General features: G+C 39.4%; 1 protein-coding gene across 1 annotated transcript; it reads left to right on the top strand.

The window, feature by feature from the left end:
• The first annotated feature begins 8,921 nt into the window (after window positions 1-8,921).
• Window positions 8,922-12,280, top strand: LOC106565036 (mitochondrial import receptor subunit TOM34). Its single transcript, XM_014131622.1, has 8 exons — window positions 8,922-9,112; window positions 9,339-9,478; window positions 9,666-9,762; window positions 10,594-10,746; window positions 10,901-11,052; window positions 11,208-11,355; window positions 11,528-11,654; window positions 11,749-12,280. Exons 2-8 carry the CDS (start codon window positions 9,349-9,351, stop codon window positions 11,848-11,850), a joined length of 909 nt encoding a protein of 302 aa, XP_013987097.1. The 5' UTR covers window positions 8,922-9,112; window positions 9,339-9,348; the 3' UTR covers window positions 11,851-12,280.
• The last annotated feature ends 3,116 nt before the right edge of the window (window positions 12,281-15,396 follow it).

Here is a 15,396-nt window from a genome sequence, read left to right on the forward strand (position 1 = left end):
TGCTCTGGCACCCCAATGGTGGAACAAGCTCCCTCACGACGCCAGGACAGCGGAGTCAATCACCACCTTCCGGAGTCACCTGAAACCCCACCTCTTTAAGGAATACCTGGGATAGGATAAAGTAATCCTTCTAACCCCCCCTTAAAGATTTAGATGCACTATTGTAAAGTGGTTGTTCCACTGGATATTATAAGGTGAATGCACCAATTTGTAAGTCGCTCTGGATAAGAGCGTCTGCTAAATGACTTAAATGTAAATGTAAATGTAAACATCCGAGACCCTCAAACACGTCCTCGTACTCAGTCAGTAGGCATTCTTGGTCATTTTCAGTCTGTGATGTCACAACATACACTCTTCACTAAATTGAGCTGATTCCTCGGATAGGCTGTACACTCTTTTCCATGATCAACAGCTGTGCTTTCCTTTGACTGGTACGTGCTCCCCAGTATAACCAGTAACCTTGATTTTCACAGGGTGTATTTTGCTCTTCACTTTCATTGTTTTTAGTCATCCAGCGACAACAGGTTTACCTGAGGTCCAGTATCGAGCTTGAAGGGTATTATAGTTTAATTCACAGTCAATGGCACAATCCATTCAGCTTTAACTGCATTGTATATTTCCACAGAATCAACAAAGAACTCTTCAGTCTCCTCTTTGACTGTGTGAACCTTTTTCTTTGTAGCCTCAGCTTTGCAGCATTTTGAGAAATGATTCCTTTTCCCACAGTTGTTACACTATTTTCCATATGCAGGGCAATTTTTTGGCTAGTGGTTAACTCCACATTTTCCATATATAGTGTTTTTATTTTTGTCTTTTGCTTGTTTTTGTTTTGTAAAGCCTTGTGTGGGTACCTCTCTTTTTATTGCACTGATGTCTCATCCTTGTGCAGCTCTATAGCTTGTGCACTGGTGGTTTCAGCTGCTCAATACATATTCACGGGTTTATCCAACGTTAAATCTTGCTCACGCAGCAATCTCTCCTTGAGTCCATTACCAAGTATGCCACAGACTATCCTGTCTTTCTCTAGTGAGTCTTTCAGATTTTCTAATTGACATGTTTTGCTCAGTGTGTTCAGCTCAGCCAAGTACTGGTCAAAACTGACTCCCTGTTTCTCATCATGAGAGAAAAACCTGTACCTCTCAAACGTGATGTTCTGGTTTGGTATTAAGTACTCCTAAAATGTAGCCATGAGTACAGTCAATGTCAAGTTTGCCTCGTCTAGCTGAAAACTATTGTAAATGTCCAATGCATCCTCTTTCAATTTGTCATCATCTCCCCCTGCTCCACTGGCTGCTAGGTAGATATTGAATCTCTGCCTGTTAAACGTTTCCAATTGTCAGCTAGATTGTCTATTAACTGCATAGGAGTAGGAGGACTAAGCCTATCCATGAAGGGAAACACTCAGGGAACAGGTACAGTTTCAATTTCTCTTACTTCAGTAGGTTGCTCATCAACAGATTCCAATGCAGCAGCCCCGTTCTCACTGCTGTCACTCTCAATGCTGCGGCTCGTTGGCATCGCTCTTGCTAGCTAGCATCTTCGACTACTCACGTCACTTGTGACAGAATGTTCAATTTTCGTCGTGGAAATTTGCAGAGTTAATCCTTTCTTTTTTCTCTCTCTTCATAGTGACTACCAATCTGACACCATGTTATGTTTGTTCCTTGTATAATTACAAACCGGGCTTAGGTTTAACTACTTTTAATATTTGAATTTGTATTTATTAAGGATCCCCATTAGCTGCTGCCTAGGCAGCTGGGGTTCAAACACACCAAAGCACCCACATTACATATAAAACGAAAGATAAAATAGTGAACTGTGTTTGCAAGAAAACTAGGGCCTGTAGGACCTGCTTTGTTGATAGTGTTGTTAAGAAGGCAGATACTTCAGCTAGCAATATACTTGTGTAGCCATGCAAGGCATATTTCAACTCCCCCACCCTCGCATAGCTTGTTGATCGAACCTTGGTAGAGAAAAGGAAAGATTGGTCAGAAGTCAGTGATATAGGGAAACTGGTTGATAATTGCATTGATAGAAGTTTTTATGTATTTTTAGCGCTTTTCAAAGATTAATCCAAGGATCCAAATAGTGGACGCACAGGAGCAGGTGTGAAATTCATATCAATTAACAGGTGTGCCTTGTTAAAAGTTCATTTGTGGAATTCCTTTCCTTCTTAATGCATTTGAGCCAATCAGTTGTGTTGTGACAAGGTATGGGTACACAGAAGATAGCCTTAGTTGGTAAAATACCAAGTCCATATTATGACAAAAACAGCTCAAATAAGCAAAGAGAAATGACAATCCATCATTACTTTAAGACATGAAGGTCAGTCAATCCGGAAAATTTCAAGAACTTTGTGAAGTCGCAAAAACCATCAAGCGATATGATGAAACTGGCTCTCATGAGGACCGCTACAGGAAAGGAAGACCCAGAGTTACCTCTGCTACAGAGGATAAGTTCATTAGAGTTAACTGCACCTCAGATTGCAGACCAAATAAATGCTTCACAGATTTCAAGTAACAGACACATCTCAACTTCAACTGTTCAGAGGAGACTGAGTGAATCAGGCCTTCATGGTTGAATTACTGCTAAGAAACCACTACTAAAGGACACAAATAAGAAGAAGAGACTTGCAGGGGCCAAGAAACACGAGCAATGGACATTAGACCAGTGGAAATCTGTCCTTTGGTCTGATGACTCCCTATTTGAGATTTTTGGTTCCAACTGCTGTGTCTTTTTGAGATGCAGAGTAGGTGAACGGATGATCTCCACATGTGTGGTTCCCACTGTGAAGCATGGAGGAGCAGGTGTGATTGTGTGGGGGTGCTTTGCTGGTGACACTGTCAGTGATTCATTTAGAATTCAAGGCACAATTAACCAGCATGGCTACCACAGCATTCTTCAGCGATACACCATATCATCTGGTTTGCGCTTAGTAGGACTATCATTTGTTTTTCAACAGGACAATGACCCAAAACACACCTCCAGGCTGTGTAAGGGCTATTCCACAATCACCTGACCTCAACCCAATTGAGATGGTTTGGGATGAGTTGGACTGCAGAGTGAAGAAAAAGCAGCCAACATGTGCTCAGCATATGTGGGAACTCCTTCAAGAATGTTGGAAAAGGATTCCAGGTGAAGCTGGTTGAGAGAATGCCAAGAGTGTGCAAAGCTGTCATCAAGACAAAGGGTGGCTACTTTGAAGAATCTCAAACATAAAATGTATTTTAATTTGTTTAAAACGTTTTGGGATACTACGTGATTCCATGTGTGTTATTTCATAGTTTTGATGTCTTCACTATTATTCTACAATTTAGAAAATAGTAAAAATAAAGAAAAACCCTTGAATGAGTAGGTGTTATAAAACATTTGACCGGTAGTGTATATATATATATATTTGTGGTTAATGTACATCTGAACAAATGAAGGGATGATGCATTGTACTTTTGATTTTCTTGTAATCTCGACAAAACAACATTTGTTATGTAGTGATCATGAGATAAATAAGTCGTAATCTCGAAATAACGAGGGATATTTATTTTTATCATATGGACTTCCGTAAATTTGAAACAATCCACAGCTATTTTTTAAAGAAGCTAATGATCCTCTGTGGCTAAGTCATGCTCTCTGGTATAGTATTTTGAATGATTTTATTTAGACAGGAGTAATTATGTAATTATGGCAAAACATCAATTTACCGGCATCCGAACAGTGCACTGTGCACACGCCAACTTTCCTTTCCAATTGGCTGTGTGAAACCAGAGATTGGTATATGATCATGTCTCCGCCCTAACAATCGGAGTCATCCCAAAGAAGGGAAGGCAGGGGACAAGTTTAGGTCTGCATATTAAGCCCATAGAAACGCATTGAGCTTATTCTGGACAGATTTTGATCAGAGTGAGCACTCTTCCTCTCTGCTGACACTATCTCACCAGTAAAGGCTTCTGAGCAAACGAAACAGTGCCCCTCTGTCTTGCTATATGTAGCCCATGTATCTGATACTGTCTGACTAAAAGGAACATGACATGCCATACTCTTTTGGTCTAGACAGCATCAGATACATGGGCTACATATACTGACACAGAGGGGCGCTGTTTTGCTCACTCGGAGGCTTTAGATTGATGAGTCTTTCTGTCTGTGCGTGTCTTCATCAAATAAATTATTCATATTTCTATATTTTATTTAGGATGGGAAAGGAGGAACGGTAGGGTGGGCGGGCCAGGCCCCCTAAGACCATGTGGTCTAAAGGGCACTTAATATAACCTCTTTTAAAATGTAATACTTGTGCACAATTTCTACTTAAAATATCAAAGGGTCCCAAAAGGCACTCAATTTGTGGAACAACCCATATATTCCTTCCATGTAGTTTTTGCTTGCCACCTGCTTCTGCTTGCTCTTTAGGCTGGGTATATGGCGCAGGGCTGTGTTATGGTTTAGTCTAGAATACAGCTTTAGTCAAATTTGGCTTTTCGTAGCAGGTTTAGGAGAATTTACACAGCAGGTTAGGATAATTAATGTAGCAAGTTAGGATAATTTGGTTCAGGTTAGGAAAAGTGTTAACTAAAATAAAAAACGTTGAAATCAATTTGACAAACGCTGTATCATTTCTAGACATAACCCTGGGTTATTGTCATGATGTAAAGTACTTCAACCAATGTAAAAAAGGACTTACATACTTTTCCTTGACTGATAGGCCTACTAACAGCAGTGTTGTTCAGGTGATTGGCCCCAGAACCCTGAGTGGCCTCATGAGCAGTGGAGAAAGTAATTGAGAGAAAGTATGACAGCTGGGGCGTATTCATTACGCATATTTTGTTGCAAAACGTTTCTTAAACGGAAGCGAACGGAATGGGGAGGGACCTACCTAGAATTTCTCCAATAGAAACTCTCTTTTTAACTGTTTAATTTCAAGGACAAACTGTTCTGTGTTTTTCTGTTAAGGATTTTAGCTACATGTGACTCTAGGCTGCTGGTGAAAGTGACACTGGATGGGTTACTGGTCATCCAGCCTGATCTTCAAATAGAAATGAGGCAAGCCCATGTCCAACGACTGGAAGAACCGAAAATGAAATCTAACACCATACAAGAACCTACTTGAGCAAGTACATGTTCTTGAGATAGCCTGCGCCTCCTTTCCCAGAACAGAAGTGAACTTGCTTCTGAAAAGAGGCTGGTGGTTGGTTAGATTAGCGTCATGAATGCAACATTAGTGTCCCAGCAGCAACATTATCACTTCCGGTTTTTCGATTTTGCCTTCAAAATAAAGGTCTGCGGTAAAACGCTCTTTCTATGATACAATACGAAATCAATAATTTTTTCAGCTTTGCATAACGCATAATGTGAAAAGAATGTTAAAAAACACTTTCTAAACTAAAGCGAATTACTACTTTATATAAGATACATAATATTAAAAGGTGGAGCACACTGAGACATTGTTGGAGATTAAGTAAATGAATGTAAAGAACATAATATTCTACAGACCCAATTGATCTATATATGGTGTTATTTCTTGGATGCCAGGGGTCTAAATACTCAGCAGGCCTTTCTACTCCACCCATTCCATTGGTCCCAATGCAATACACTGTAGGACTATAAATTACATATTGGCTTATAGAGAGAGGAATATGCTATTCTATGTGCCAATGTAAAAGTGGGGTTGGGAATACTTAGTAAGATCTGTAGAATCTATATATGATGTTATTTCATGGGGCTCTGAATAATACTGTGTGCTAAACAATAGTGTGTGGCTGTAGATTTAAGTCAAAATTGTAACTCGGAGACTCAGAATCATTCACTGTATTCTTGGTAAGCAACTCCAGTGTAGATTTGGCCTTGTGTTTTAGCTTATAGTCCTGCTGAAAGGTGAATTCATCTCCCAGTGTCTGGTGGAAAGCAGACTAAACCAGGTTTTCCTCTAGGATTTTGCCTGTGCTAAGCTCAATTCTGTTTATTTTTTATCTGGAAAAACTACCCAGTCCTTAACGATTACAAGCATGCCCATAATATGATGCAGCCACCACATAGCTTGAAATATGGAGAGTGATACTCAGTAATGTGTTGCATTGGATTTGCCCCAAACATGACGCTTTGCCACATTTTTTACAGTATTACTTTAATGCTTTCTTGCAAACAGGATGCATGTTTTGGAATATTTTTATCCTGTACAGGCTTCCTTCGTTTCACTGTCATTTAGATTAGAATTGTGGAGTAACTACAATGTTGTTCATCCATCCTCAGGAGAAAACTAGCACAGCCATTCAATTCTGTAACTGTTTTAAAGTCACCATTGGCCTCATGGTGATTTCCCTGAGCGGTTTCCTTCCCCTCCGGCAACTGAGTTAGGAAGGACATCTGCATAGTAGTAGTGACTGGGTGTATTGATACACCATCCAAAGTGTAATTAATAACTTCACCATGCTATGCTCAAAGGGATATTCAATGTCTAGGTCCCCTTCTTTGTGAGACATTGGAAAACCTCCCTGGTCTTTGTGGTTGAATCTCACTGCTCGAATGAGGGACCTTACAGATAATTGTATGTGTGGGGTACAGAGATGAGGTAGTCTTTCAAACATCATGTTAAACACCATTATTGCACAAAGAGTGATTCCATGCAACTTGCATGACTTGTTAAGCACATTCTTTACTCCTGAACTTATTTCGGCATGCCATAACAAAGGGGTTGAATACTTATTGACTCAAGACATTTCAGATTTTCATTTTTAATGAATTAGTAAACATTTTTACAAATATTATTCCCCCATGACATTATGGGGTATTGTGTGTAGGCCAGTGACAAACAAATCACATTTTAATCAATGTGCTCCATATACAGTGATTCGCATTGTGGCCAATGGAATCAAAATCAAATAACATGTGTGTGGAGTAAAGGTGGTCTAGAGTTTTTTTTCCTCTGGTTGCACATTTTTATTATTATTATACCTTTATTTCAACAAGGAACACAGCAGTTACAAGCAATACAAGAATAAAAATCCTCCAATAAATGTTTAAAATGGACAAGAGTCTCAAGTTTAAGTTTAGTCTGCAGGCTATTCCATAGGCAAGGAGTGTAACAGGAAAAGGCAGCCATACCCAACTATGTGGAATTCGCATGGGCCTCAAGTGTAATCCGTGCTTCAGACCTAGTTTTAGGAATTATAATTTTATGTTGATGAGTGATGATAAATAAGAAGGTAGTTTATTCAGAAGTGCTTTATAGACAAACACGAGAGCATGTTGTTCTCGTCTCATGGACAGCGAAGTCCAACCCACATTTTGATATAAAACACAGTGGTGATTTCTGTAGCTAGCACCCATAATAAACCTAAATGCGCAACGATAAGTAGCATCCAGCGATTTAAGTGTGGATGCCGTAGCATGCATGTAGATAATATCCCCATAATCTATAACAGACATAAAAGTAGCTTGCACAATTTGTCTTCTATTTATAGAGGACAAACTTGTCCTGTTTCTATAGAGGAAGCCTAGCTTGATTTTTAGCTGTTTACAAAGTTCGTCAACATGTTTTTTAAAAGAAAGTTTATCATCCAACCATATCCCTAAGTATTTATATGCAGAGACCTGATTAATTCAAGAGCCATCTAAGCTCGTAAGTGCAAGTGTATTTTCAAAAACTTTTTGAACCTATTCAAAATCATAAAATGTGTTTTCTTTGCATTTAAAACAAGTTTCAGCTGTATAAAAAGACCCTTGTAATATCTTAAAATCTGTCTCCAATTGTAATAATGCTTGGTCAGCCGTTGAAGCGATAGAGTACATGATAGTGTTATCAGCATATAAATTAATTTGACACTTTCTTATCTCATCACCAATATTGTTTATGTAGAGGGTGAACAGTAATGGACCAAGTATAGAACCTTGTGGGACCCCTTTAACCAACTCCAATGGCTCCGACTGGATGCCGTCGACTCTAACAGCCTGACTTCTATCCTTTAGATAGTCATGAAACCAACGACAGGCATCCGATCCCAGTCCTATTAATGACAGCTTACCCAAAAGTATTGCATGGTCTACAGTGTCAAAAGCTTTAGACAAATCTACAAGGCGGCACAGTACTTTCTATTATCTAGGACATTAGAGATATAATTTACAACACGTACAGTGGCCGTAATTGTACTGTGTTTAGGTCTGAAGCCAGATTGATTGCTAGAAAGAGTATTGTTAACAGTTACAAATGTAACATGCTGGTAGAAATTAGGTAAAACGGATTTAAGTTTCCCTGCATTAAAGTCCCCAGCCACTAGGAGCGCCGCCTCTGGATGAGCATTTTCCTGTTTGCTTATGGCCCTATACAGCTAGTCTTAGTGCCAGTATCGGGTTGTGGTGGGAAATAGACAGCCACGAAAAATATAGATGAAAACTCTCTTGGTAAATAGTGTGGTCAACAGCTTATCATGAGATACTCTACCTCAAGTGAGCAAAATCTTGAGACTTCCTTAATATTTGATTTCATGCACCAGCTGTTGTTTACAAATAGACACAGATCCCCACCCCTTGTCTTACCGGAGGCAGCTGTTCTATCTTGCCAATGGACCGAAAACCCCGCCAGCTGTATGTTATCCATGTTGTTGTTCAGCCACGACTCTGTGAAACATAGGATATTAATGTACCGTTGGTAGGATGTCCTTGATCGGAGCTCATCCATTTTGTTATCCAATGATTGCACGTTGGCTAATAGGACTGATGGTAGAGGGGGTTTACTCACTCGTCTACGAATTCGAACTTGGAACATGGAACATATATTAAAACCCACATTCTATGCAAATGTCACTTAAATAGGAACAAATATGAATCATTGTTAATGTTTAAACATTTATTTTTTTTATAGATCATGAATAATACAGGTCATTGACAAGTTTCTACTATTAAGTGGATGGCTTTTATTTAGAAATGTTTCAAAATTACGTGACCCGGAAGTTCTTTATTGTTGCTGATGACACGCTGATGTTGGTTAGCGTGCATAAAGACACATTTTACGCATCTAGCTATATTGTTTAAGATCTTGGTTTTACGTTCTACGTTATTTGTTAGTTAGAGTATAGATAGCTACACAACCAACAGTTTGCCCAGCTATCAACATTACATTCAGTAATTGGTAAGTCGACACATAGGCTAGCTGCTGGCTAACCACTTCTAAGGAATTAACTAGCTAGCCAGACATATATTTATACAATTATATTCATTTTTCAAGGTAAGTATGTAGCTAATTTGCCGGCTGGCTCAGTTTAGAATGGATAATAAGTTGTTTTGGTTTGTAAAAGTTGGCTAGCTAGCAAGCTAACGTTAGCTAGCTAACCTTTCTTGTGTCTGTCTTGTTACAGCAAATCAAATATGCCACATAAGCGTCGTTCCCCGTCTTGGACAGAGTTGAAAAAAGCAGGCAACGAATGCTTTAAAACTGGACAGTATGGGGAGGCTGTCTGTCTTTACAGCCAGGCGATCAAAGAAGTGGAGAGGTCAGGTAGGTAGCTAACTAGTCAGCTAACCAGTCAGAATAATTGGCTCAATATTCTAGATTAGAATCTAGTGTTTTCTCTGATCTAACTACGTGTGTTTTTATATTGTGCATAAATTAAGACAAGTTTTCTGAAACCAGCACAAGCTTTCCATGTTCTGATAGATTGTTACCACTGTAAATTAATTTGCAGGAAAGAATTCAGAGGATCTTAGTATCCTGTATTCTAACCGTGCAGCCAGTTATCTGAAGGATGGAAATTGCGGGGAGTGTGTGAAGGACTGCACAGTGTAAGTAGCCTACATTGTAGACATGATGTTTTGTGGTAGGCCACGCAGACCTAGATCTTCTGCTCTACAGGTAGTTCTAGCCCAATATTGGACTAAAGGTGCACAATGTTACTCCTTAGTCCAAGGACCTTACATGTTTTGTTTAAAGGGTGAATTGGCTCTGGAAGCCAAAACAGTGAAATACTCCATCAAAACGTGAATCGATTCTCTACTGCAGTACGGTTCTAGAAATGTAAATCCCTCAAATCAAAATAATTTCACAAATGCAAAATATAGTACACTTTTAACCAGTTTTAACAGTTGCACAATATTTTTCAGTGACAACACGTTTGTGGTGTCTATCTTCCGTTTACACGCAGGTGTTCAGACGCAGATAACTAATTATCACAGGTAGTCCACTCCGTTTTCCCATCTGTTTTCTTTAAACAAGAGCTGTGATATGGAAAGGTGTGTATCAATTTAACCTTTTTGTTTTTTGAAAATTATTTCTCGCCGATATGAAAGGTCTTTATTCTTCCAAAACCGTACTGCAAGCAATGCGTGTTAATGTTAAGACAGAGCGTCGTGGCTCTTAACAAAACTCCCCCCTACAGAAAACACCTTCATCCAATGATTTTTATGTGTAATGTAATGGAACTGAGAGTCACGATCGAGGGCTACAGGTGGTTCATACTGCTGAAGTAACACTTTTAACTAAAACTAATCAACAGCATCTTTTCCCAAGTAGCTCATTACTTTGTGTGCTGTTATGTGCTGTTGAATAGGTTCTGTATTTTTTTGTACATACTACTGCAGCAACACTCGTACCTAAAACCTTTTTTTATATTCTAGCTCTCTTGACTTGGTTCCGTTTGGCATCAAGCCTCTCCTTCGCCGGGGTGCAGCGTATGAAGCCCTTGAGAGATACAGATTAGCCTACGTGGACTACAAGACGGCCTTACAGATAGACTGTCACATACCTGCAGCCCAAGATGGTACCAACAGGTATAACATGTTGCACGTATCCATTTTTAACTTATTTTTGTTCACTAAAAGCCTTCAAGTCCTTTAACTTCTGAAAACTTCTCCATCTCATGCGTAGTGGACATAATCAAGATGGTGGAATTGTGTACAACTGGATAACCCCTTTTCCTTCCAGAATGACAAAGTGTCTGACAGAGGTGGATGGACACTCATGGCGAGAGAAGCTCCCACCCATTCCCATTGTTCCAATGGCCGTCAAAGAAAACTTTTCTCAGGCAACATGCCAAATGGCACAACACAAATGCACCAGAGAAAAATATACATCTGGTTTGTCTTTCATATGATTGTCTGGTTTTGCTGTCCAAATATGAATAGAAACAGAACACTGTTAATAATCTTCTTTGTACAACCTGTAACATATATAGACACAAGTGTACAGAAATAGTAGTCCTAGAAATAAGATGTCAATTTTTTTTTTTCAGTCCCAGGAGAGGATGCCATTAAAAAAGCCCTATGCCTGAAAGAGGAAGGCAATGCACTGGTGAAAAAAGCAGAGTACAAGAAAGCCATAGAGAAATACACTCAGAGCCTCAAACACAATCCCTCAGAAATCACAACGTACACAAATAGGTGAGGCTTATGTCTGTCTGGTATGTAGACAAATACCAAAGAAACCTTGTATGGGAGTTGTATTCCCATCTCTGCATTGTCATATAATCCTGTAAAATTGCCCAGCTCCTGTCAGGCTTGGGATGTGCATAATTCCTATATGGGGACTAATTTGTACCTTTGTACTGAATAGGGCACTCTGCTACCTCTCTGTAAAGATGTACAAGGAGGTAGTGCGAGATTGTGAAGAGGCCCTGCAGCTCGACTCCGCTAATATCAAGGCACTGTACAGACAAGCTCAAGCACACAAGGAGCTGAAAGTGAGAGACTTTCCGATGAACAAAAAATGCACTGTATACATTGTATGTACCTGTTTTTGCATTTTGTTTGATTTGTGTTAATTTTTCCCTTCAGGACTACAAAGCTTGCGTTGAAGATCTCAACATCTTGCTGAAGGTTGAGCCAAAGAACACAGCAGCACAGAATTTACTGCTGAAAGTGCAAAATAAAAAGTGAGCTTGTGATTCAGATGCCTGTGGATGTGAAGGACCCTATGCTGACCTGGTGTACATGCCTGAAGTGCCTGAATAGGTGTCTGGACCCTTCTGTGACATGAAATTTACATTACAATTGTTTTAGATTTGGTTGTAAAAAAATAAGTATCTGTTAAACCCACTCAAGTTGGAGTATTGCTGTGACTACTAAAGAGGAAGCCCAGTTAATGCATTGCATATTTAGCTTTCATATACATCATGCAATCACTGCATGAAACTGGAAATATAGCATTCAACAATTGTTTAATAACAAGGACTATGCATCTGTACTGTATTTCCACTAGTATAATAAGAGATTGTTCGATAAACATGTTTCATTTATCTTAGTCATGTCGTGATCAATAAAATGACTGTTGTAATTAAAGGGATAATTCACCCAAATAACAAAATTACATATTGGTTTGGTATTTTATTAGGATCCCCATCTACTCATCCTGGGGTCCACACAAAACATGAAACATGACAGAACATCAATAGACAAGGACAGAACTATATACATTTTTTGAAAGGCACGTGTAGCCTACATATCAATGCATACACACTAAATGTCTAGGTCAAATAGGGGAGAGGTGTTTTCTTGAAACAAGGTTTGCTCTTTATTTGTGCAATATGAGATGGAAGGAAGTTCAAGCAATAAGGGCTCTATATAATATTGTATGCTTTCTTGAATTTGTTCTGGATTTGGGGGCTGTGAAAAGGCCCCTGGTGGGGTAAGTTGAGAATTTGGGATTTCCAACAGAAACATGTTTCTTATGAAAAGAAGTGATGCAGTCAGTCTCTCCTCAAACTGCACATTTTGCTCTTCATTGTAAGTCAGAGGGCTGATATAAATACAAGAGAGACTGGCATGCATAGTATTTATATCAGCCCTCTGATTTACAATGAAGAGCAAAATGTGCCGCTCTGTTCTGGGCCAGCTGCAGCTTAACTAGGTCTTTCCTTGCAGCATTGGCCCACACGACTGGACAATAATCAAGATTAGACAAAACCAGAGCCTGCAGAACTTGGTTTTTGGAGTGTGGTGTCAAAAAAGCAAGCATCTCTTTATTACGGACAGACCTCTCCCCATCTTTACAACCATTGAATCTATATGTTTTGATCTTGACAGTTTACAATCTAAAGTAACACCAAGTAATTTAGTCTCCTCAACTTGTTCAACAGCCACACCATTCATTACCAGATTCACCTGAGGTCTAGAACTTGAATGATTTGTACCAAATACAATGATCTTAGTTTTAGAGATGATCAGGACCAGTTTATTACTGGCCACTCATTCCAAAACAGACTAACTCTTTGTTAAGGGTTTCAGTGACTTCATTAGCTGTGGTTGCTGATGTGTATATGGTTGAATCATCAGCATACATGGGGACACAAGCTTTGTTTAATGCCAGTGGCAGGCCATTGGTAAAAATAGAAAAGAGTAGAGGGCCTAGAGAGCTTGACATTAGAGAAGCTTCCATTAAAGAAAATCCTTTGAGTTCTATTAGATAGATTGCTCTGAATCCACGATATGGCAGAGGTTGAAAAGCCATAACACAAGTTTTTTCAACAACAGGTTATGGTCAATAATATCAAAGGATGCACTGAAATCTAACAGTAGAGCTCCAACAATCTAATTATTATCAATTTCTTTCAACCAATCATCAGTCATTTGTGTCAGTGCAGTACATGTTGAGTGCCCTTCTCTATAAGCATGCTGAAAGTCTGTTGTTAATTTGTTTACAGAGAAATATCCTTGTATTTGGCCCCCCAAAAAATTCCCAACAGTTTGCTAAGAGCTGGCAGCAAGCTTATAGGTCTGCTGTTAGAGCCAGTAAAGGCCACTTTACCACTCCTGGGTAGTGGAATTACTTTAGCTTCCCTCCAGGCCTGAGGACAGACACTTTCCTCTAGGCTCAGATTAAAAATATGACAGATAGGAGTGGCTATAGAGTCAACTACCATCCTCAGTCTTTCTGCCCATTATTTCATTTAAAGTACTCCAAAGTTTTTTTCCCATCATTCTTTATATCATTGATCTTGGCTTCATAATACAGTTTATTCTTCTATTTGTTGAGTTTAGTCACATAATTTCTCAATTTTCAGTAAGTCAGCCAGTCCGATGTACAGCCACTCCTTTTGCCCCATCTCTTTCAACCATACAGTTTTTCAATTCCTTATCAATCCATGGAGCCTTGATTAACTGTTCTAATAGTCAGTTTCTTAACAGGTGCATGTTTATAAATAATTAGAAGAAGCAATTTCATAAATTCATCAAGTGCAGCGTCTGGATGCTCATTAATCAGACCAACAAATATTTTTAAAATCATCCACATAAGAGTCACAGCAAAATCTTTCGTATGATCTTTATACACTATTTTAGGCCCAGCTGTTGGAACTTTGGCCCTCCTGGATATAGCCACTATATTGTGGATCACTGCATCCAATGGGTACGGATACAGCTTTAGAACCAAGTTCTACAGTACTTATCATACCAGTCTATAGACAAGGTATGATAACAATCCATGCGTTGCTTTTGTTTACCTGGCCACTGTTTCAAATGCTAACTTTTTAGCAGTTGTGGCACAAATCCAATGCAAGTCAATGGTACCTACTGTGCATTCGAAAGTATTCAGACCCTTTGACTTTTTCCACATTTTGTTACATTACAGCCTATTGTTTCTTTCCCTCAATCTACACACAATACCCCACAATAAAACATTTACAGAATGATGACATTTACATAAGTATTCAGACACTTAGTACTTAGTTGAAGTACCTTTGGCAGCAATTACAGCCTAGAGTCTTCTTGGGTATAACAGTACAAGCTTGGCACACCTGTATTTGGGGAGTTTCTTCCATTCTTCTCTGCAGATCCTCTCAAACTATTGTCATAATGTCCGGGCTCTGGCTAGGCCACTCAAGGACATTCAGAGAATTGTCCCGAAGACATTCCTGCGTTGTCTTTGCTGTGTGCTTAGGGTCGTTGTCCTGTTGGAAGGTTAACCTTTGCCCCAGCCTGAGGTCCTGAGAACTCTGGAGCAGGTTTTCATCAAGGATCTCTCTTTGCTTAGCTCTGTTCATCTTTCCCTCGATCTTGACTAGTCTCTCAGTCCCTGCCGCTGAAAAACATACCCATAGCACGATGATGTCACTACCATGCTTCACCATAGGGGTGGTGCCAGGTTTCCTCCAGACGTTACGCTTGGCATTGAGGCCAAAGAGTTCAATCTTGGTTTCATCAGACCAGAGAATCATGTTCGATTTAGGTTGGGCAAAACCAAAATATGGCGGTGTTCACCTTAGCAATCTCACTGGAATAAAGACCTCCTCCATTCCTGCCATTATTGAAAGAGATTGTGATACCTCACATCTCAAAACAGGGCTACTTATTGTTAGATCCCTCACTTTCAAGGCAGTTATAGTCAATTAACTAATCACTGATCATAATCTTGATGTGATTGGCCTGACTGAAACATGGCTTAAGCCAGATGAATTTACTGTGTTAAATGAGGCCTCACCTCCTGGT

Source organism: Salmo salar, chromosome ssa12, assembly GCF_905237065.1.
Source record: "Salmo salar chromosome ssa12, Ssal_v3.1, whole genome shotgun sequence".
NCBI classification, from domain to species: domain Eukaryota; kingdom Metazoa; phylum Chordata; class Actinopteri; order Salmoniformes; family Salmonidae; genus Salmo; species Salmo salar.